Raw genomic sequence first — 25585 nt, 5'->3', positions numbered from 1 at the left:
CTCTGACCTCCCTGCTAAATGACCTTCCCCAGTTACTCTCTATCTGGTCAAGCTGTTTATTTCCTCACTAACTTTTAAATTTTTGCCATCACAGTGTCTAGCACATAATGGTTGTCCAATAAACATTTATAGAATGAATGAGTGAATGAATGAATGAATGCTGTGAAATAATTAAAGAATTATTATCCTGATTTTCCAAATACTAAAACTGAGTCCCAGCGAAATTCAGCTATCTATCAAACTTCACACTATGAGTGATAGTAACAAGATTTTTCTCTTACCAAACTCTGTGCTATTTTTCACTATTCTATACAAAACCTATTAAATAGGCTAAAAAAAATCATAATTTGTGCTTGGAGTCATATTTTCAATTTTTATTAAAGTTCCAACTCTAACCTGATTAATTTTAGGATTAATATCTTTATCCAAGACTGACTAAAGTGCCAAGCTTTTAATTTTCTTTTCTTAATATAAAAAGTCAAATGACCTTTATCTTAGCAGCTTGCTTGGTCTTAAATATATGTCAAACCCAAAAAAGAGAATTTAAATAACCATTATGCCTACCAAGTAAAGGTTTGTATCTATAAAATAGAAAGTTGGAAGTGATGTTTAAGAAAATGTACTCGGTGCAGTAGATTGAGTTTTAAGTATCTCCCTTCTATCATTCCTAAGTACTTACTGTTGACATAAAATATAAACCCAATACCGTGTTTTACCAAAAGAATCATTGCAATGTTTACAGATTTTTGCAGGAACTGAAGTCATAACCTTTTCTGGAAAAATACCTCATATCTGGATAAATGAAGAAAAAGTAAGTGTATTTTATATATATTAAGCTTCTCTCTGAGCCTTCCACAAAATTGGAAATTAATCCATGAATTATTTTAATATTCCAAACACTAGATATTTCCCGATTGCTGCATTTGTACTGCTCAAATAGGTGCAGGCAATTTAGTAGAACAGGGCTTTGCAAGTTTTCTTCCCTCTTAGTTCAAGCATGCCAATATTCTGTAGCTACGGTAAGTTGTGAAATAGGTTTAAAGCCCCAATAAACTAAAGAGATAAAGACCCAAAGTGGGGAATGGTTTGGGCAGCCACAAGTATGTACTCCTATCTCAAGTGTGTCATGTTAATTTGAGTTCTCACAGTTTCTGCATGAAATATGCTGATATATTTCTGTTATTTTAGTTACTGTACAGACTTTCTATAGGCCTATAAATGGAACTTATATGCTCAGTGTGATTGTATGCAACAACTTACCCTTCATCTCACAGTTCAACAAACTATATCAGCCAAGGAAAGTTGAGTTTAGCTTGCAATCATGGGTAAAGGCACCCCGTTAACACATGGTCATATTATTACTTGCAAAGGTGATTACTATGCTCACCTCCCCCAAAATGAGCCTCTGACTTTCCTCAGGAAAGAGTTCTCTGGTTCCCAGGGACCTACCAAGATGTTCACGCTTTAGCCCTTAGATCAATCATTTACTTATTATTGCTAAACAACCACCACGGTAGAACTGACTTTTTGCTGTATCAAAATCAGGAAAAAATATCTAGTGTTTCTTATCAATGTAGTTTAATAAAAAGAATATAAAAGTCAGATTTTCGCAGAACAAGGAAAAAAGATTGCTTCCAGAACAGAATTATTTGCTCATATGCCCCATCCTTATATATACCAAATCCCTTGACCAACTTTCCCCACATACATAGTCTCCTAAAGAAACATATGCCCTGATAAATACAAAAAAATATTAAGAAGAATTAGTGAATATATATATATTCACTAATATATATGTATATATACATACATATATATGTATGTATATATACACAAAGGATCAAAACGACTAGAAAACCTTCTTTACATTATTAATAAGGTAACTCTCGGGAACCGCTTTTACAATCAGAGCTTGAAGATAGGAGAACTAAGGTTTGCTAACTACGAGTTCAGTGCTCTAGCCACACCTCTTCTTCATTTTATGATGAGGAGTCTAGGTGACACTATTGCTCACAATTCTAAAACCCAGTGGTCCCTGTAATGTCATTTACATTTTAGGAGATATTGTTAGGACTCTTCCCAAGCCAGGGACTGTTGGAAGTGGCATTTCTTTCAAGACAAATAAATTTCCATTAATTAAAATATCACACACACACACACACACACACACACACACTTTCTTCTCAACGATAAGAAACAGTCAAGTCCTATGTAGTAATGAGGGGGCAAAAGGCAGTGCCTTCCTTAATGGAATGCTGCATCCAGCAAGATTCAAGCAATAAATTTTATGGAACTTCATCATACTTTCACATCACAGAGCCCTTTATGATAACACTCAAGTAAACCCATCTGATTGAGTTAATAATTAGTTTAAATCTGTTACAAGTGAAGGACACACAGACAAGTCGTTCCGGTACACGATGATACAGCAAATTTGACGCAATTTACAGATAATATTTTGCACTGCCTTTCATTTTTCTTTATTTCCTACTCTGATTAGAAAATAAAAAGCCATTAAAGGATTAACAGGACCTTCAATAAGACCTATAAACCAATAGGCTGGATTAAAAGGGAAAAAAAGTACTCTCCTAAGGAATCACACAGGGTTTCAGCAGGACCTCCCAAAGGTCGAGACAGACCCCAGGTCATTTCTATATTTTGTAGTACCTGGTATACTATAAAATAATGTTAAAATATACAGCATATTTATTTAAATGTTTACCTGTAATACCAAAATGTAACTACGCTATTCACCAGATAGTTTCAGAATGCACAATGCTTACTAAGTAGTGAAATGTAGTAATGAGACATGGTATGAAAGTTTTTAAATGGACAATGTATTTCAATCCAGCCAGGGCATGAAACTGTATCTATAAGCTCATTGGGAGATACTTCGTGAATATGAAACCTGGAGCCAAATGATTTTCCATCCCATGTTCCTGGTATCCTGTCCACTGGGTAACATCCTGAAGTTCATTTAAAGATTTGTCTCGTGGACAGGGCCTTTCAGTATCAATTACACAAAAAAGCACAAATATGTGATATTAAACATCAACAAATACTTAGATACTCATATATTTGTAGCTATACAAAGAACCTCCCCTACCCCAAATGCAAACAGACTGTACTTAAGCAAAATCTGACTACTGAGGCTGGAATCATGAAAATGCAAATAAGGTTGAAAGTGAGCTCAAGATTCACATGTTTTGATGGTAGTGAAAGTGAGATGGCTGAGACCAGAGTAAAGAAGAAAGTGCATTCCTCAGAGATAAAGAAGCTCTGAGCTCTGAGAAAGCAGCCAGCACGTCTGGTGCCAGGGAAGAATTAAGGACAGTGACGGTTCCTCAACCTGGCTCCTTATTTAAGACTGCTGATTCCCAGGCCCCACTCAAGGCCAATTAATCGGAACCACTCAAGGTATCTTTAAAGGCTCCCAGGTGACAGGAATGTGTATCCAGGGATTGAGGGCCACTGAGTCAAGGGAGCTGAGGATCAGGGAATGAAACAGCTGAGTAAGAACAGCTTCAATAATCAGGATTTGGGGGAGTGCAACTTCTAGAGCTGGTTTGTTCTAGAATGGATCTAGGATGGGAGTGGGGGAGGGAGGGGGTGTCCAGAGATAGAGCCTTTTCTTGTTCACCAACAGAGTAGAAAAAAACAGCTCTGCAGAGCAAAACACATTCAAATGGCGGAAGCTATGGCATGCTAAATTTAGGCAAACTTCTCCACATTAGAGAGCGTAATGTCTCCATCCCCCTTGCACTATGTGTATGTATAATATTTAAACATTCTAAACAATTGCCTCTCTTATCACATAAAGAACAGGTCGCATCTCTGCACAGAACCATCTAATGGCCTTCCTATTCCCTCAGAGGAAATCCGAAGTCCTTACTGCGCCTGGCCTGCGAAGACCGACTGGCTTGCTCCTCAAAGTGTGGTCCTAGGACCAGCAGCAGCAGCAGTAGCGGTATTGCCTGAGAGTTTGTTAGAACCACAGAACTTCTGGCCCCATCCCAGACATACAAAATCTGAATCATACATTTTAACAAGATCCCCAAGTGATTTAAATGTGCAATAAAATGTGAGAAGCGCCAACCTTCAGGATCTGCCTCACCTCTCCAACCCCACCTCATGACCTCTCCAGCCCATCTGCTACCCAGCCTGCTCACTCAGTATCACTGCAGGTCTTCCTGCTATTCCTTCAACATATCAGGCTCTTTCCTGTCCAGAGCCTTTGCACTAACTGTTTCCTCTACCTGAATGTGCTTCTTGCAGGTATCTGTAAGCCTCATTTCTTTACCTCACCTTCTTCAGTTCTTCACTCATGAAAACTTCCCTAGCCGTCCTATTTACAACTGAAAATTGTTTTTCAGACTTTTTTGGGTTGATACCTAGGAGAGAGATTGCTGGGTCCTACAGTAATTCTATTCTTAATTTTTTGAGGAACCTGCACACTGCCTTTCATAGCGGCTACACCAATCTGCATTCCCACCAACAATGTAGTGGAATACTATTCTGTCATAAGAAAAGATGAAATAGTGTCATTTGTGACAACATGGATGGTTCTTGAGATTATTACGCTAAGTGAAATACATCAGACAGAAAAAGTCGAGAACCATATGATTTCACTGATACGTGGGATTAAAAAACTGAAAATAACAAAGGAACAAGATAGACAAGAAACAAAAACTGATAGACACAGACAATAGTTTAGTGGTTACCAGAGAGTAAAGGGGGAGGGGAGTGGTAGATGAGGGTAAAGGAGATCCAATATATGGTGATGGAAGAACTGACTCTGGGTGGTGAACACCTAATGTGATACATAGATGATACATTACAGAATTGTACACTTGAAACTAACTATTGTCACCCCAATAAACTTTAATTTTTTTAAAAAAAACTTTTTTGCCAGACATTCCCTCTTACTGTTTTTCCCCTCCCCCCTCCTCTGTTTTCTATCCATAGCACTTACCATGAACTGACATATCTTTTTCTTTTTTTCCATTAAATTGTTTATTAATAGTCTCCTTATGGTACATTGCAAAATATGGCCACAAAATCTTTGTATCTCCTTTTATCAAGGGGTGAGGTCTATGTCTCCACCTCTTGATGCTGGGCTTGGTCATGACTTGTTCTGATTTATGGGATGTTAGTAAATAGGACACGAGCAGGACTTTGAAAGAGTCCTGCATATTGAGGATTCCTCTGTCTCTGGCTTCTGGAATACCTTCTATGGTTAGAAGCCCAAACCAGCCCGCTGGATGATGGCCAGTTACATATGCCCAGTTATCCCCATAATCCAAGCCAGCAGCCAGGAACTTGAGTGAAGCCACCCTAGACAAACCAGGCCCTACTGACCCATCGGTTGACTGAAGAACCTACCAGTTAACTTGCAGTCTCATAGCATGGTTATTGTTTTAAGCCACTAAGTTTTGGGTGATTGGCTTTGACGCGAGCTGGTACACTCCTCCTGTGAGTACGTAAGTTTCAAGAAGGCAGGAATTTTTTTGCCTGCTGCATCTCCAGGGCTTAGTACTCAGCATAATGTGGATATTCTAAAAATATTTGCAATGAATGTTGAAGGACAGAGTAATAGCAAAGGGAACCCTCACAAGCAAAAGAAATTAATGCCAGAAATGGCCTCCATAGCTGAGAGACTAGAAGGTGGAAGAAAGACTTTCTGGATCCATTATAACCTTTCTCTTCAGAATAAGGGTAAACTAAATAAGATTTTGACTGCTTTGGTAGCAATATTTTGGCAAAAAGATAAAAATCCATATAGTCACATGCAGTTTCAAATTTACTCAAAATAGTCCAGTTTCACGGTTCTTAACTATCTAAGACTGCACAACCATGTGACCTTTAGAATATTTTTCACATTATGCAGCACTTACTCTCCTCATTTTAAGTTATTCTGATTTTTAACAGCTCGCAAATCGGCAAACCAAATCACTGTATGTTGCTTCAATTCTGTCCTGCCAAAGAAGAAAAATCTGCTGCTTTGGATTCATGTCAAAAGTTGAAAAATTCAGGCCATACATTTTCAAATCTCAGATGTTCCCACTATGTCCACATCACATAAATCACATAAGTGCACAGAAACCCATATGTTTGTGAAGCTACTTCTCTAACAACTAAGGCATAATGTCCAGTGGAATGGGGTGGCAAATTTAAGTGGATTTTACAGCAGTGAGTGTCATAATTCTGACAGCACCATGTCACCCTCAGAGACTGCACAAGCAAGTGCTATTTGCAAGCAGAAAGCATGTTCTCTATTAACAATGATTCAAGGTACAAAGTGAACATGTTGCTTTCATTTGACGGGGGAAAATCAAAGGCAAACAGCAATACACGAAGTTTCTGTCTTCTTGGAAAAGAAAAAAAAAACCCTCAATTTTTTCTAAAGGTTTACCAGGCACGAACAGGTATATCTGAACTCGTGGAACAAGTCTTATCTGGAGAGCTGGTGAGGCCAGAGAGAAGTAACTCAGTGCAATTAAGCTCTGAGATCTTCAGGGTATTTTTGTTGTTGTTTTTCAGGAAATGCAAATCTCTGAGCAACAACACAACATATACGCATTTGCAAATACCTAATATCTGGCTGCTGATTCTTCTTTAAACACATATAATCATCACTTGCATAATGAGCAAAATGTCTACTAGAGATCACTGAGGTCTTCCTATTAAGTCACAGGGTACTTATCCTTTTTCACCTCTTCCATCATGCCTTTTAGTCTACACTGTGTGCAAGGCTAAGGAGAAAGGCTAGTATAGTTTTGTATTAGTCGGAATGGGCAGGGTTCCACAGCAGGAACAAATGAACCCATGAATCTCAGCGACTTAAAACAACAAAGCCTTGTTTCTAGCTCGTGTTGCATGTCCATCGTGCATAAACTGTGAATGCTGCTTATTGCATCCCACAAGGACTTAGGCTAATGGAGCATCTTACCACCAGGAGCTCTGCAGATCACAGCAAATCACACACCAGCAGTTAAAGAAGGAACACCAGTCACTTCTGCTCACATTTCGTTGGGCAACTGAAATAACATGGCCACCCTTAACACCCAAAATAGGGAAATACAATCCTATCACATGGCTAGGAGAACCAGAAATAGTCAGCAGACAGTATTAATGAATGACTGCTGCAGTCTCCATTTACTCCCTGCCTCTAATTCCTCACAGCCATTGGTCCACTTCAGAATATTTTTCCGAGGGCATTTTAACTACAGAGCAGTCTTCTAGGTGCCATATGTGACACAAAGATGAACCAGACAGAAATCTTCTCTTTAAGGGGATTACCATCCAGCAGAGGAGATAATACGCACATACATATAATTTGAATACAAAATGAAATGTCAAATGCCAGTAAAAAGCATACAAAGTTCCACAAGAGCTTAAACAAAGGATGTTTTAGCCACAGGTAGTTTCATTTGAGAAAATGACATCTGAAAAGGGCTAAGCAGAACAAGTGAAAACTACATGGCTGCTCATGTTCAAACAATGGCAAGATGTTTAGGCTGAATGATGTTCAGAATAGAGAAGGAAGAAAAGGAGGAGGAGGGAGAAAGGGGAAGGGAAAGAAGGGGAAGGAGTGAGTGAGAAAAGGGAAAGTAAGACTAAGAAGAGGAAGAAGTCGTCTTTTTGACGAGAGTGGGTTCTGAGAAAATTCATCTGCTTCTGTGACAAGCTTTCAAGGGGAAGACAATGGAGAATGGGTAAAACTAGTGCAATAGTCCAAAAAAAAAAGTAACAAAGGGCTTAGTTGCAGTAGGCCTATCACAACTGAGAGGGAATAGTTCTTTTCTAGAACTGTATACAGCACTACAACACTCAGCTTTCCCATCTCCCTTTCATGTGACCCAGAAAATATAACTCACCTTTCTCTCTATCTGCCTGAGCCTGAAGAGTTGGTCATTTGAGGCTTAAATCTGATCAGAGTGAAGAGATCAGATGGGGAGACCCATCTCCACTGAGAGACTGGCTTATGGCCATGTCACCCAACCAAGATAGCCTTTCTTTCATAATTAAGGGGTGTTAACTCCTAGTGGATAGTTGCTCTATTTGTCCTGATTCTATTTCCTATCTCCGAGAACATTTTTGAAGCCATTCCTTAAGGACTAAGCTGCAGGGCTTAATTTATGTCTGTCCTGAAACCTGCAATCCCTCCTCTCATGCAAATTTAACTTTAGTGTTTCAGGCTTTCAAAATCCAAGTAGGCACAGCCACAGACCTCTGACCATTGGAATATTCTATTGCTTACATTATGTGAGCTTTAGGATCTTTCATGTATATCAAATATGCTTATTTTTACTACTCCCACTGATTCCACATGAACAGTACAATTTGCCTGTGATGTGAAATCTTTTCGTACTACTGACCAATTCCTTCATTGGGGGACTCTCTGTGCTGTTTTTCCCACTGCTCCAATAGATACAGGACTTCCACTGCCACCCTCAGGGAGATGATCACAGCCACCAGGGTCCTCGGAGTTCCCTAAGATCCATGGAGAAGCAATCCCAGTCCTAGGATGACCTGGAACATGGCACACAGAGTGGACAATGTCACACTTTGTACTCTGACTCTCACACTGAGAATTCTCACGGAAGTCAAAGCCAGAAAGAATGACCGTGCTGATCATGCCAAAGTCTGAAACACTTAAAGACAAGGGTTAGGCCATTTCCTGGGAAGCTCTGGGACTTTAGAATCTACACACAAATCACTCACCAATCCTAGATTACTGCTTTGCACAATACTCCTTTATAGAATATACTATGCACTGTATATGCACCTTCCTTATTGACTAGGCAGTATAATTTTTTGTAATTTTTCTCTAATGTTCAGATTTATTTTTCATTTTATATACATTGCATGCCTATAAAATACTTTAGGATTCAACCAATATTTAATGATTACTTACCTAGAGAGAGACACCATGCTGCGTGCTACAGAATAACAATTAAGTCCCCTAAAAGGGGGGAGGGGAGAAAAATTTAACTATACTAAATTCCTTAAGAGAATTTTGGGCAAACTATACCTATGTTTTACCTATGCCTATACTTCCAAAGCAAGGTAAAGAGGTGACATTGAGCTGTTCCTTCAAGAAGAGATAGAATTTCCAGAAGAGCAAGGGATCGGGTGAATATTCCAGGTGGAAAGACTGGCACAGAAACAGGAAAACATTGAGTATACTATCTGTGGGACAATGGGAAGTCCAGTGTGGCTTCGTTAAGGACAGAACTGGAGAGATGATGGAAAAAGTACTTCAGGACAAGTAGTTAGAGGTCTTTACAGGTCCAGAGAAGGAATCTGTTTAAACGCTGTCGGCAAATGGGAGTGACTGGTGGCTTCTGAAAGGGAGAAGTCACCACCAAAATTACAAGATCATCACCTCCAACATGAAGCCTAAACGCTTCTTCCCTGCTAACTAGACTCCATTTATACCAGTGGTTTACTGTTCCTCTGGAGCCTTTGCAGTGCTGTTTCACCTGCATGGGCCTCAGCCCTTCATGTGATTGGCTCCTTTATAACATTCAGGTGTCTGCTCAAGGGTTTCCTCCTCAGTGAGCCTCCGACCAGCCTACCTAAAGTTGTCTTACCCTCAGTCACGTTTTACTCAACTAATGTGTGTATTTTGCTTTCCAACAGCACTTATCATTTGAAATGATTTTATTCATTTCATTACTGGCTTATGGCTGGGCTCCTCCCACCATGATAGACGATCCATGTGAACAGATAGTTTATTAAAGACAAATGTTGTAGTATTGTGCCTATTAGAATGGCTGATAAACAACAGGTACTCCATAACTATTTTTTGACAGTTTTATTGAGATATAATTCATATATCAAACATTTCACTGATTTAAAATATACTATTCAAATGTTTTTAGTATAGTCACAGAGTTGTGCAAAAATCACCACAATCAATTTTAGAACTTTTTCATCACCCCCAAAAGAAACTCCATACCCATTAGAAGTCACCCCCCCCATTTCCCTCAACCCTTCCAACCCTAGGCGACCACTAATCTACTTTCTGTCTCTGGATTTGCCTACTCTGGACATTTCATATAAACAGAATCATATTATATGTGGCCTTTTATGGCTGGCTCCTTTCACTTAGCATAGTGTTTTTAAGGTTCAACCATGTTGTATAATAGCATGTATCAGTAATTCATTCACTTTCAGTGCTGAATAATATTCTATTCTACAGATACACTACATTGTTTATCCATTCATCAGTTGATAGACATTTGGGTTGTTTCCACTTTGAGGCTCTTATGAATAAATAATGCTGCCATGAACTTCTGTCTGCACGTTTTTGTGGAACCAAATGTTTTCATGTTTCTTGGATATATACTTATGAGTGGAATTTCTGAGTTATATGATAATTCTGTGCTTAACCTTTTAAGGAACTGCCAGACTGTTTTCCAGAGTGGTCACACCACTTTACATTTCTTCCAGCAGTGTATGAGGGTTCCAATTTCTCCATGTTTTTGTCAGTACTGTGATTGTGGCAATCTGAGTGACTATGAACTAGTGTCTCATTGCAGTTTAGATTTGCATTTCTCTGATGACTAATGATGATGAGTATCTTTTCACATATTTATTAGCCATTTGCATATCTTCTTTGGAAAAATGTCTATTCAGATCCTTTGTGCCCATTTTTAATTGGATTATTTGTCTTTTTATTATTGACTGTAGGAGTTCTTGGTATGTTCTCGATACAAGTCTCTCATTAGACATGACTTGAGAATATTTTCTCCCATTCTGTGCGTTGTCTTTTCACTTTCTTGATGGTGTCCTTCAATAACTATTTTTTAAAATAAAACAATGAATAAAACTAATTTTTTAAGACAGAGGAAACCTGTGACAAGCTCATAAAGTATGTGGAAAATTAGTGGCAGGGTAGGACCTAGGGAATTCAAGTCACCTGTTTTCAGCTTTGAGTTCTATTTACTGCTTCTCACAATTTAGTCCAACCAGCCCAGAAGCAATGACATAATCCTATGATGAGTCAAAGAATGCAGCATTTGGTAAACTGGCTCATGAGCACTAACCAGATAGAAAGATGCCCCACGGTTAAAAAAAATAGTAATAAAGAAAAAAGGTTTTGCTGGAAGCTAGGCTGTAATAAATTCTAAGTGGCCTACAATTTAGTTTTCTCTTGGAAAACTTTGAAATTGATGAATGGAGTCCCACACACACAGAAAAAAAAACACACACATTAGCAAAACACAACTAGAACAGGCCAGGATGAGTAAGCAGTAAATTTCTAAACTTATAGTTATGGATATTCACTTGCAAGATTAAAGGCCTTGAGACTGTCTCTCCGCCTGTTTTGCATTCAAACTAGAGAGCACTGCCCAGTTTTATTTTGGTTGAGAAACTTCAACTAGTGAAAACAAGGTATAAGCCTGGAAACACTAAGCGATAGGGAGAGAACTGGTATATTTTTACAGCTGGAAGAGCTTCTCAGAGTAGAAAAATACCAGACCTTAAGTACTTATTACAAAAATATCAGACCTTAAGTACTTAGTACAAATACATACAGTATATGGTATGTGTATGAGTGTACGGGTGTGTGTGCTTGTGTATGTGTGTGTGTGTGTGTGTGTGTGTGTGTGTGTGTAAAGGTAGCAAGAAAGGACTTGCATTTAATAAATGTTAACTAGTTTCAATGCTGGCATTGTATCCACATATAATTTTCTCAGGACAAAATTAACCTCTTAGATAATGCACGGGGGATTAAACTAGAAACTTAATCCTTCCTTTGTGATGTTAACCCTAAATTAACAACCAGATTAACATACAATTACAAACAAAATTATTCTAATATTATATAGAGCAATCTAAAAATACTATATACTAGAAAGCAACCTATAAATAATTTTAAAAACATTTAAAATATATCTATATTCTTATAATGCAATAAAGTTTAGACTAATATAAAAGACACATTCAGAACCTAGCTTCATTTTTCTACATAAAAAGTATATAATGGGCAGAAGATATGATATATAAATAAATTACAGGTATAATTATTATAATTGAAAGTAGGCTACATGAAAGTTAAGGTGGCAGTAAACATAAAATGTGACATAGCATATGCCATATTAAAAGCATCCTTAAATATTATTTCTGGTTTCACATTCTCTGTTTACACTCTTCCCTCTCTATTCAGTGCTCAATGCAATCTTTAGTTTTCAAATCAAATATGGGAAGGAACATTTGGGAGTTGAAAGCAATCACCCATGTATCTGTCTTTATCCCTTAAGTTGATACAGGACCTGCAATGCAAATAATAGCACACAGAAGTGTAAAGTAGAGATAATACCTAAATTTATCCAAAGAGAATTGAAGCATGGGGCAAACTTCATGTTTAGCTGCATAGTGGGTATACCAGCACAAATTACCCAGAATCCTCATCTTATCCAAACTCATAACCCTTCCACTGCCCCAACCTCACACTTTCTTATCTCCATCTAAGCCCCTAGCCTTCACTTTTTCTCCATCTGGTCAGTCTACCAACACGTCCACACCTTGGACCTGGTCATCATGGGGAATAGCCCTAACTTGAAACATACAAAAAAAAAGGAAGGAAGGAAGGAAGGAAGGAAGGAAGGAAGGAAGGAAGGAAGGAAGGAAGGAAAGAAGGAAAAGAGTATGGAATGAGGGAAGGAGGGAGGGAGGGAAGGAGGGAGGGAGGGAAGGAGGGAGGGAGGGAGGGAAGGAAGGAGGGAGGGAAGGAGGGAGGGAGAAAGAAAGAAAGATGGGATGGCTCCCATCTTTCTACTTCTATCACTCTTACCAAACTAGCCCTCCATTCTCATTTTGAATTTATAGCCCCTACACCCACCCTATTACTTTGGCCCACCAGTCCTGCTTGGACTCCACTACCTTCTTTTAAAGCCTGGACACTGTGGTCAAGCATTTCAAAGGTGGTACCCCTTTTATTCAAGAACTATTCGTTCCTCCCCACCCACTTCCCACAGTCTATTTTTCCCTTCTCTCTCACTCTGGGAAATTCTAACTCCCTGTTTTATTCATTCCTAATTTCAAGTTCCTGAGCATTAGAGAAAAAAGCACAAAATAATACAGATTGGTTCATTTTTTTCACTCATTCATTTAAACACTAGTCACTCACCTATAACTAAGTACAAGCGGTAAATAACCTCATTCTATTTGGCAAGTCTTAGTCATTGATTCTTATCAGAATTTCCTCAAAATGTTCCAAAACATTGGAGCACCTGGACATCAATTTCACCCACTTACCTCCCTCTCTCTGCAGGGAGCATTCACCTCTAAAGTGACTAATGAAATGCAGGTCATTCTGTACACAAGCTCCTTTCCTTTCTTCCCCATTTTGAACTGCCCTGAATCTCTACTTCAATCCTCTTTAGTCTCATGGCACCATGTTCTTCTCCTTTCCAAAGCTATTCCTCTCTACAGAAACGCTTTAAGTTTCCTATCCCAAATGCCTACTATGCTTCTCTTATGCCAGCTACTGTGCTACGTGCTGGGATACGAGGCACCATCCTGCTCTCACGAGGAGCTCATCAGCTGACGGAAGGATAGATGTGCAACTGCATGCACACACACACACACACACACACACATGCACACACAAATATACACACAATTAGGGTTATCGTATCATTTCTCTTCCAAACTCAGACATGTTTAAAAGTGAAAGGGGATATAAAAAATACTTAATGGAAGTGAACTGTTTTACCCCAGCGTAAGTCAGTACTATCTCTGGCAAAATGTGATGATGGTCACACTAATTATAATATAGTATGGTGCTTTCAAATATACAGCCATTAAAAGCTGTCTAAAACTATTTAGCAGCATTGGAAAAAGGCTCACAATACAATGTTAAGTGAAAACAGCAGGATGAAAACAGTATATAAAAATTGATAACGTGGTTAAAAAAAAACAAAATATGATAACTGATATTCACTGAGTATGCAGTGTGTGCCAGGCACGAACTATTTTGAACTATTTAACTGTTTTGAATCCTCGTAGCAATCCTACCAGGAAAATATTATTCGATCTTTTTCATACGTGAAGAAACTGAGGCACAGAGAGCTTAAGACACTAGCCTAGAGTCCCCCACTAAGAAGCAGCAGTATTAAACCTTTTGGTTCTAGGCCTGTGATCCTACCCCAGTACACTGACTAGAAAGAGATTAAGGCAGCAGGCAGAGGTGCAATGAAAGTTTTGTGCTCACTTCTACTGCCCCACAACGCCAACTCCTGCTCACTGTTCGATCAAGCATTGTCACTAAGAGCACTGGTCACCTCCTCCTCACCAAATCTGTAAGCCCTGTTTCACTTTTCATCTCCCTGGATTCCCTCTACAGCACTTCTCACTACTGCACACCCTCTAAAGGGACACCTGTTTTTCTTGGTGTTTTCTGACTCTGTATCTTCAGGGCCTCCCAGGTCCCCTCATCTACTTCCTTTATTCCTTACCCCCTAAGTGGAGACACTTTCGGTTGTATTCTCAGCTCCTCCCTTCATGCTTCATCTCTTAGCAATCCTGTGCACTTCCAGAGCTTCACTGACACTGAGGATGAGAACCAGTCTTTACTTCTTTCCCATCCTAAATTCTCTTCTGCCTAACGGACATTTCTATCTGCATGCCCTTCTATCTACTGACAACAGTAAGCCTGAACCTATTTTTTTGTTCCTCAAAATGCTCCCGCGGACTGTTCCAAGTCTACAAATGAGTTCATCGTTCTCCTGCTCCCACAGCTATAAACTTTGCAGTTATCTTCACCTTCCACTCTGTCTTCTACTTTCATTTAGTTATCAACCTATACTGAATCCATCTCTATAAGAACTTTCAAACCTATTCTCTTTCCATTATCACAGCTTCTGTGCTCGTTACCAATAACCTTTACCAACACAATAGCCTCTCTGCCTTCTCTAGTTCATTATGGGCACTGCTACCAATGGACTCTCCCAGGCATGACTGAACCATACTACCCTGCCTGTAACTCCATTAGTATTTGTCTTGCTGAGCAATAGTTATAGGTAAAAACATTATAGCTCCTTGAGAGCAGAGAACGTGTTATGTGCGGTCCATGGTGGATTCTCATGTTTATTGAATCAATAGGTTGTTGCCTGTTTCTCAGGGACCTTTAATAGAATGTTGAAACTCCCTAACCTAGGCATTTAAGGCCTTACATAATCAAATTTGTAGTGGGTTTTTTCTTGCCCCACATCTGCTTTTCCTTATTCTACTAACAGCATCCCTGTTTTATTTGGGGAACAGTCCCTTTTCAGTTGGTGGGTTGCCCATCAAGGTCAAGATCTCTTGCACTTCAAGAATGAACATGTGACCCAAGCTGACTCATCAACATACAGCCACCCCTGTAGGCAAAGTGATTGGCCCATGAGTGGGGATATGACCCAATCAGGACAAACTGTAGTCTCTTCCAGGGATTAATTTCAATCCTGGGTAAGAGAGGTACTAAGAATCACATGAGCTTTACTGCCTTGTGGAAAGGGCCTATCTGAGAATGAAGCTAATATAGGGAAACAGAGAAACACCAGACATTAGCTCTACCTCTGGCCTTTCTGCTGGAGAGGCTCACAATCACTTTTCTGAAACTCTTAGATCTCTGTGCTTCAGAATTCCGAGTTCTTCAGCTGAGAAAAGTACAACGGGACACATAATGAAATGTATTATACACAAGTCTACTTGGATCAAGAACATCAAACTCATTAATCTTTCTGAAAAAAAATGTATATACATAATACTCTAATTATGTAAAAAAAATATATATACACATAATACTCTAATTAATCTCTAATTAAAGCCATGTTTGGGCCAGGATAGCTTTTGTCACAAAGAAAGTATAGATCAGGTAAGATCTGGTTGTAGAAAGGTTCAGCTTTTGTTTTCAGAACTGCACATAAAGTCATGTGGATTTGTTTAAACCAACAGATTCCCTGTTTCCTTATCTGCTTGTTCGTTAGTTTTATTTAAGCAGCATGAGTTGGGTTTTCAACACTTGCACCTAAAAGCATCCCATCTGTATTCCTTATGGACCTATCTATACTTCAGTTTTATTTCCTATTCCTCTTCTATATATATTCACATTTGAGTCAATTTAAAAAGACTATGCTTTGATTCTTTTAATTAAAAATCTTGCAACTCTATATTGTATTCACCTTATAAAACCAAAGATGTCTAACCCGGAGATGGGGGAACCTTAGCTGGCTGATTTTCTAGTCAGTTGTCCCAGCCCTATACCTTCTCCACAGCTCTCACTATCCCTTTCATGGGAGAATCTAGAGTGACACTGACTAGTCCCCCTTTTAGGCCCCACTAACTCCCCAGGGACAATCATAAGCATCTAGAAAATTACAAGTTGCTCCACTTCAGAAAACCCATTAACTATAGCACTTTCTTACTTTCCTTTGAGAAGCTTTTGCATCTCCTTGGGGCCTGTATAGATCAGATCATGCTTCCTATGCCTTATTTTATTTATATATTCATGTTCATTATTAGAGCACTTGATTTCACAGTAACTCTGTGAAGTGAATGGAGCAGCTCTTAAGGTCTCCTATTTGAAAAATGAGACACTGAGGGTGAGGTTGGTTAATCAACGGAAAACCCTGGAGTTCCACTCAAATCTTCTGACTCCTAGTCTTATTTCCTTCCCAGGATTAACACAAACTGAAGAGTAAATTGACACTCATTGTTGCTTCTTGGTACCCTTAGATGTAGAGATATAATCTATTGAAACCAGTGAAAATGTTGCATGTAATTTCACTCTAAACTATGTTAAAATTCAACTTAGATAAAAAAAAAATTAACATATATGCATATACATATATATACATATGCACACATATATCTTCTAGCATGCATGAATGTCTACAAGCATTCATTTTTACCATCCAGGAAGCCAAAATGGCTTTCTTTGTCATTGAATCCAACCTGAATTGGCCAAGTGATAAAGTCCCAAGGCAGAGCGATGGCTGGAGATACTTCAGCCTTGGGGAAAACCCAGACGCTACTTCACAGAATTTGAACAGACAACACAAATACCCCTCCCTGCCCAAGGGATGTTTTTGGGTTAGTACTCCCTCCCTTAACCAAAGAGTCAGACATTGCTGGATATTTTCCCAGCATACTACCCTGCTTCTTTGGCTGACCTTTAAGGTTAGGACCTCTGGATAATAAGCTCATGAAAGACAGCAAAAAGGCAAATTCAGCTGCCTTGGGGCGCACAAAAATGCAGTTTTTCATTCCAAATAGACCCCTAAGATCCCAGTGGCCACATACAAGCCATTCCTAGTCTATGAGGTTAATGCAACCATCGCCAGGCCAAGCACGCTGAACTGCTTATTCTCATGAAAGGTAGGTTCCCTACCTTTCATGAGAACAATGTATGTGAGAGAGGCTAGCAGAGATCAGGGCTAAGGTTCTTGGGTGTGAAGAGCTGTCCAATGCAAAGCCAGATATATCAACACAGAGATCAATCTAGGACTCCCACATCAACTTACTTTTCTATTTATCAAATGTCTAAGGATTTAACTAGGAGATCACAGTCCACTCCCATACAACGCATCAGACTAGCCATGTCCCCAATTTCCAATGCAATCTATATACACCCAGAACTCACTCTCTGCACTGCTTATCAACATTTCAATCATCCCACATTACTCACAGGGCAAAATTAATCAGCAGAGGTCTTCAGGGCATCTCTGAAGAAGGATCTTCCTGCTAAAGTATTTCTTCCTACTGATTTGGAAAATGCTGCTTCAACAAAATACAATTCAACAAAATACAAATTCAACAAGTACAAATTCAAATATGATCCAACATAATGTGCCAAGATAAGGTGCTTTATAAAATAATCAGTCTTCTGATATTTTTCTTCCCTTTCTTCCATCTCCAGCTTATCCTAGAATATTGAATGGGCAGCAATAAGGATGTACCAGGGAGGAGGGCACTGCCAGGGGAAATCAGCCAGAATGGTTTAGAATCCAACAGAAAACTAGTTGAAATTGTTAGTTAAAATGGAAAACCATTCTTCCTGTCTACAAAGCTCTGACTTCGCTCTTTTCACTCAGCCATCAAAAATTTATTTTCCTAAATAAGTCAGACTGAGAAAGGCAAATACTATATGATCTCATTTATATGTAGAATCTAAAAACAGAATAAACAAACAAAACAGAAACAGACTCAAAGGTACAGAGAACAAACTGATGGTTTCAGATGGGAATGGGTGAGAAAGGTGAAGAAATTAGGAAGTAGAAATTGGTAGTCACAAAACAGTCACGGGGATGTGAAATACAGTCTGGGGAATATAGTCAATAATGTAAAAACTGTGTGGTGTCAGATGGGTACTAGTCTTATCAAGGGGATCACTACATAAATTATATAACTGCCTAACCACTGTACTATACACCTGAAACTAATATAAAATAATACTGAATGTCAACTATAATTAAAAATATGTATCTAAAGGGTGCCAAAAAATGTATACACTTTTAAGACAGAAAAAACTGTATAAAAATTATGCTGATATGGTAACCACTTTGAGCACCTCTTGTAATGATAGAAGTCAAACGTGACTTTCATTCATCTTTTGCTATCAGTATATATCGAGTATTACAATTTTAATAGTTTTTTCCTTTCTTAAAATGTGTATACATTTTTTTGTCACCCTCTGTATATCTTGTCACAGGATGTAAAGTACAGCATAGGGAATATAGTCAATGGCATTGTATTAGCTATCCATTAATACATTGTCAGATGGGTCTTAGATTGGATGGGGTTATCACTTTGTGAGGGTATAAATGTCTAGTAGTTATGTTGTTTTGTACACCTGAAACTAATAATAAAAAAATGGGAAAAAATTATTTTCCTAATCTTCATATTTTGCATCTCCCATTTAAAAATGGCTTCCTTTCTCCCTAACTAAAGTTTGAACCTCACTTATTTCAGATTCAGATTCAACAAACCTTTTACTGCAAGCCTAACTGTGTGCTAAGCATAGTCAACTGACTTCACTATCCAGATTGGTCATTTTACAGATGAAAGAACAGGGCTCCATTAAGCTCAGTGCCTTTTCTGCTTTCAAAGAACTCGTAAGGGACATCTCCAGAGTTTCCAACTCTATTCTTTCAGTGGGAACTCCAGGTAAAATATTTCCCCAGTATTGCCTGCATCTGGCTTTATCATTCTGGAATCTTGCTCAAGATAAGTCATGTGGTTTGGGGAGGGATTTCTGCTACTGGTAATCTCGGCTTGGAATCCAGGAGTATAAGCAATTCACAGAAGCATAAATACAGCTACTGCACGTTGCAAACAACCTTCACAGGGGACCTTCTTCCTGGGTTCAAATAACCAGAAATTAATTCCTTCTGGTTCATAGATTTAGCCCAAAGGTTCACAATTAACAGTATGTCAGGTCTGATTCCTTTATGTCATTCTTTAATCACTATACTATTAACTTAAATGGGTCAGAACACAGAATTAGTGAGAGAGGACGAAGGCCTCTTTCATCCCCTGCAGGCCAACAGGCAGGCACACCTACCCTCAGTCAGCCCAGCAGGTGCTGGTCATAAGAGACTAGGAGGGCTTGGAGTCAGGCCTTGTAGGAGATAAAAAAAGGCAGGGCATTCTATAGCTGACATCAATAACAAGCAAAATATGTTATATGCCAACATGACAACTACTATTAATAATTATGGCATTTCAGAATTTCAAGGCATAACCATTCACAAGATATAAACATTATGCGAAAACCTATCAAAACATAATGTATAACCACAGGCATGAAGAAAACCCTTGTTGTTCTTCCCAGGAAGTAAAGCATGTCCTTTTTTCTCCCCCATTTGTTTGTCAGCTCGCTCTGGTGTTACTCTGCACACCAGAGTAACATGACTTTCTGTCACGTTACTATCTGTCATGAATACAAGAAGCATGTCTTTTTCTTTTTTTTCCTTTTTTCTTTTTCTTTTCTTTTTTTGGGTAGAAATCTCCAGGCCAGAAACTTTACCTCTGGTGGCTTTTAACTGTGAAGGTGTTATACAAAACATTACACTGAAACTCTGATAGTCAAAACTGTACCTTTACTGTGATAAAAATTCATTACATTATCCACCTAAAACATACTGAAGATATCAAAAAGTCTACAAAGATATTAAATGACTTCAGAAACAATAACAGGTCTCAATTCCAACTTGTAACACATGAGGTAAGACCCCAAACCCAAATGGGTAAAAACAGGGGAACATTCCAGGGATGTCTGCAAATTAGTTACTGCCCTCAACTGAACCACAGCTGGTTTATTGATGGAAAGAAAGAATAACAAAAGGATGTCTAAAGTGTTAAAAGGTCAGAACAGTTAAGAATGGATAAGAAATATATTTGGCCCTTACAGAGCAATGATATTGCAGATGTGGACTCAATTTACCACCCCCAAAGACTTAGCATAGGATCACTCTCCTTTGATCTACAGAGGAAATGCTTTCCACTGTAAGAATAGCTGATCTTTTTACACCGCTTATGGCATCAGTTCAAGGGGTCCTCTGTAACCTCTGTAAGCACTAAATTTCCTCATTGGCCTTGTAAAAACCACCATAAATAGTGTTTGGTCTTATTTGTATGTAAACTTTCTTAACAGTACTTTTTAAATGAAAAGCCATGGATCTTCATTAGAAGGCCCTTTGTAAAAAGTCAGGTGAGGTTGCAGGACACTATAGTATTTGCTTATTCAAAAGGGGTTTGGTAACAACATCTCTCCCACTCTGCCAGATTCTGCAGTATCTAAGTTCTAGTTAATGAGTTCATTTAGATACAGGTATTTTGGTCCTTGTAAGTCATGAAGCTTCTGAGGTTCAAGAAGTACAGGTCTAATTGAATTAAGTATCTGTGAATTAAGACTGGATGTTTGCTTCCAATCTACTGAGCCACTAAATCAGAATTCAGGGAAATGGGGAGTTTGCTTTCTTCCTCCTTCCCCCATGGGATGGACAGATGCTCTAAAAGTCAGGCTTCATGCAGGAGTAGGCCTGGACCACAGAGAACTAGGTCAGAATCTTGGCTTTACCATTGGCTAGCTTGGTGACTCTGCGGGTCAATTTCTCCATTCTGTTTCTTCTTTGCTGTATGTGCAGTAATATCCATTAAAAATGGTCATTTTGTAGATTACAAAAGCAGTGTATGTTCAAGAACTTATCCTTCCAAATATGCCTAGTATATGGGAGATGCTCAATGTTAGCTAAACTTGAGATGCCTCTCTGGAAAGATTAACACGACTGCTTTCATTGTTATCCTTCCCAGTTACATCCCTGGTCACGTGCAGCACCCAACTTTAAGCTCATATAAAAAGACTTGAACAGACTCAGTTTTCTTCCAGTGAAAAAAGAAGCCAGCAGAATCCTATCAAGCTGTTTGAATGGAACTCTCCTGAAGATGACAGGCACTCAGGCAACAAAATCTGGCTAGCTTCCCTGACTGCCTTCAGGTGTGTGTTTGGGAGAGTTGTGGGGTGGACACAGACTGTGCCCCTAGCCCTAGTCTCAGTCCTCCACAGAACTGGCTTCTCTGGAACATGTCGTCCCACTGTACCTGCAAAGTGTAAGACCTGGTGCTTCCGGCTCCTCGGAAGTACACACACACACACACACACACACACACACACACACTCATACACCAGTCTCTCCCTAGCTCTTTCTAGATGCGAAGGGCAGCAGCAGCCTCTGCCTCCTCTAAGGGGGTTGGGTCCCCCAAATCCAGGGCTCCCTTTCCTAGACGTGGAACGCATTGGCATCAGAAACCGTGTATGCTTTCTTGCTTCAGTGGCACCGGCTGGCCCCCTCCTCTCGCTTCACCTGGCAGGGCACACAGGGCGCGTGCATCCCCAGAAGTTCCAGAAACGCGTCTGCTGCGAGGGTGCCCCCACCAACCTCGCCTCCCATCCCCAGGAGTGTCTCCCTAGGGTCCGGCCAGGGCCTCCTCTTCCGACCAGGCCCGGAGAAGCGAGTGGAAGGGGGTGAGTACGGGGTAGAGGGCACTTTCTGGGTCCCTGTTACACTGCCCTCTCCACCCCACTTATTGCAGGAAGGAGAGCAAGGAAGCCAAGACCAGTTAGCTCGGGGTACCTCCAAATCTGTTGCGCTAACAATCATCCCCATAACATCACTCAATTCATTGTCCCCCATCGGGGCAGCTCTGCCCAAAACCCTGGAGCGATACCCTACAAAAACCCTGCGCCCCGTTGCCTACCCAACACCCTCGTCCCTGGCTCCGCACGTCCCTCCTGAAGGAAGACTCGCTGTTTTCCCAGAGAACTCCGAGAGCGGGTCTCGGACGTTTCCCACCTTCCTCCTACCTTCCCTTCCGATCCCCTCTCCGGGAGCCCACACGCGTATCCCGCGCGAGAGGCCAAAAAGCTGGGAGGTCTCCCCCAGAATCTGCGCTCGCGCGGAGTCCGGCCCCCTTTTCCCCTCCCTTTGCCTCCTCCCTCCTTCCTTCCAGCTCCAGTCCCCGCGCCTCCTGCGCCTCCAGAGCCCAGCGGCTCTCTCGCCTAAGAGGAGGAAACTTCTTTCGGGGCTAAATTCAGGTCTGAGCAGGAAAAGCTTTCCTCTCCCTGCCTCTCTCTTACTCCTGCTCTCAGAAACCACACGAAGCCAGCATCAGCGGTGTGCTTATCCCCTGACCTCCCAAAAAGAGCTCAGGCTACTAGTGCTCTCCGACTTCCCACGTCAAAAAGTCCGATCGGGTCTGAAACCACCACGGGGGTATGCACACTCATGATTTTTCCCTACCTGTCCCTCGTGACTTGCAAAAAACAAGTAAACAAAACGCAACCCCAGCAACTTTGGGGAGTTGAAGTGTCTGTGTGTAAGAGAGAGAAAGAGAGTGAGAGGGCGAGAGAGCATCGCTCAAGAGTTAGAGCAACAGCTGCAAGAACACATCTGGAAGAGGGGGAAGGGGTATTGACGAGGAGGCGACAAGAAGCGCGCTGTCGTGGGGAAACCCCCCCTCCCTGGGCAGCTTCAGGACCGAGGGCCGGGCCAGCCAGTCGTTACCTGTCCTATGTTGATGAAGCCGTACTTGCTAGCGATGCGGTTGGCCTCCGGGAAGCCGCCGGCGATTTTGACTGCCCAGTGGTTGGTGTAGACGCGCGTCCGGCACACGGGGAGCAGGCATGCCCCGAGCAGCGCCAGCACGCACAGCAGGTCTAGCCGTCCCGGGCAGCAGCAGCGGATCCCCCAGCCCATGGCCCCCGCGCTTCGCTGCCTCCCTCGCTCGCTCGCTCCGCGCACTAAGAGGCGCGCGCACAACTAACTTCTTCGGCCTGGGCCGCCCGGCGCGCAGCCCCCGGCCGCCGCGGTTTTGCAGCACTGGGAGATCGGCAGGAGGCGGCGAGCCCCGGCAGGGAGCAGAGCAGCGAGCCTCGCGCCGTCTCCTACACCATCCCTGGAGCTGCGGGGACCTGTGCTCCCTGCTCTCTGGCCCGCGGGGCGGTCGGCGGGCGCTCCCCGGCTCGCGCTCAGGAGGCGGCTGAGCGGGGCAGGCGCCCTCCCGCAGTTGGATCTCGCCGGGCTTGGCTCCCGGACTCTCCGATTCGCCCTCGCTCCTCCCGGGGCCCCCGAGCGCGGCGGAGGCGGCGGTGCAGGCAGCGGACGGGCGCCCCCTCTGCTGGCCCAGGCTCCTACTGCTCGCTAGCTTGCTCCCTGAGCTCCCTCCGGCTCCAAACTGCGCGCGGGGAGAGTGAGCGGCAAAGGCAGCAGCGCCTGCTCTGCATAAATTACTCCCTCCGCCCCCCTTAACAGCCCTCCTTTCCCACATCTCCCTCCTCCTCTCCCTCCTCCTCCAGTCCGCCCGACTGCGGCGGCAGCCAGGAGCCAACCAGGTCCTAGCGCCGCCGGATTCGCCTGGATGTAACCTCTGAGTCCCGGCGAAGCAAAAGCAAGACTTTCCAAAGGGCTAGGAGGAGAGTTCCGGCATGGACGTCGTGGTTTTGCCCTCTTCTCTCTCCTCCCTCCGGAATTTGTATTAATTTACCGCCACTTCCCGAAAAACTAAAGAGATTTACACGCTGATGCGAGTCAAGTGCCGCGAAGATTCATTCATCCTTGCTCTGAACCTCCTTAAATAACTGTTTAAGGAAGTCACTTGCGTGTCAATTGCAGAACAAATAACCCTAGATTTCCACTTCGTTCATTCTTCATGCTTTTCAGCAACTGTTTATTTTACACTGTCTGCTCCTGGGAGAAGCTACCACACAGGACCATAAGGAGCATCCGCTCTTGCAAAAGCCAACCAACGTGGCTCCAAAGCCAGATCTGCTGCCTGCTGACTTTTCCAAATCTATGCATCCGATTCTAGGCAACACCACAGGAGAGTAAAATTCCAGTCGCGGAACTGAGGACAGATGTTTCTATGAATATTTGGTATGAAAGTGGATGGAGACAGTGGGCCAAGGGAATAACTTCATTCATTAGTTCCATTGAGTCTGATGAGGGCTTCTTTTTCTCCACCAAAGGAAAAGTTTTCTAACTTTTCCAAGCATGGCCCTGAAACTGTGAGACACTTGAATATAAAAAGGACCGCAGAGGAAGTTCAGATGAAATATATGGCCCCACCGCCTTCATTACTGTATCTTGCACTCTGACTGGAGTGAGCCCAGTTTAACTAGCTTCTGCTGAACAACCTCCCCGCCGTGTTGGGCCCAGGATGATTTCTTGTGAAAAGAAAATTTACCCTTTATGAAATAATTCAATTGACCTTAAAAATATTCACTATATCCCTAACTCCTCCAGCCCCTTTTCCCCCCTTTCCTTTTCCAATCCCCTATTATCTTTCTTCCTAAGTATTGGTTAAATGTATTTAATTAATCCTCATACATAAAGCTTTGGGTAATGATTCTTTTATCTGCCTAGGGCTTCGCTCCCCCCATCCCCTCAGCTGAACAATATCTGCAAATTCAATATTCATAAATTAAAAGGTCATAAAATTCATAAAGTTAAATTCATAACTCAGAAAATTATCATTTTATGAAATTTTACACATCATACAAGGTATGCAATATCATTTAATCTTCAAAACAAACCCACCAAATAACATCTACAAATTACTGTTGAAGAAATGAAAGATCAAAAGAACTTAATCATTTGCAGAATGGTACATAGTGTAAATCATTTATCTGACTGATTGGACACATCTCTTTTGAGAACCTAGAAAGTGCCAGGAATTGTGCTGGATACCGGAGAAAGAGGAGGAAGGGGAGGTGGGAGAGAAAGAAAGGATTAGTGGAATTCAGGCTGAATAACTCCAGAGTAAATGTGGTTCATAATTATTGTTGTTGTTATTTATAGGTAGAAATGCATAAGCACTATGCTTGCACTTTAAGAGTTTTGGCACTGTCTCACCACTGGCCAGTCCCTTTGTACACACCACTTTCTCCCTCCCCAACCCGGAATCCAGAAAGTTTACAATCTTTTAGATCATAGTTAATTGCCACTCAGACCACCTGCATCTATTCATGGGGACATTCGATTCCTCCTCTAGAAGCTGATGAGTTTCTCATGGGACGAGAAGCGCTCAATCA

General features: G+C 41.2%; 1 protein-coding gene across 3 annotated transcripts in view; it reads right to left on the bottom strand.

Moving 5' to 3' along the window:
* Window positions 1-23777, bottom strand: part of PCSK5 (proprotein convertase subtilisin/kexin type 5) — a 405671-nt gene extending 381894 nt beyond the window's left edge. For 2 of the 3 annotated variants that reach the window (XM_081067381.1, XM_081067382.1), the window contains exon 1: window positions 23061-23775. In XM_081067381.1, the coding sequence (XP_080923507.1) occupies window positions 23061-23252 (192 nt within the window). In that variant the 5' untranslated portion in view covers window positions 23253-23775. Of the gene's footprint in view, window positions 1-23060 lie in introns of all 3 variants that reach the window. The other variant, XM_081067383.1, reaches the window with a different exon arrangement.
* Window positions 23778-25585: the final 1808 nt, after the last annotated feature.

The sequence above is a fragment of the Rhinolophus hipposideros genome (genome assembly GCF_964194185.1).
Source record: "Rhinolophus hipposideros genome assembly, chromosome: 11".
Classification (NCBI taxonomy): Eukaryota; Metazoa; Chordata; class Mammalia; order Chiroptera; family Rhinolophidae; genus Rhinolophus; species Rhinolophus hipposideros.
The sequence above is the reverse complement of the archived record's forward strand: the minus strand, read 5'-3'. Positions and strand labels throughout refer to the sequence as shown.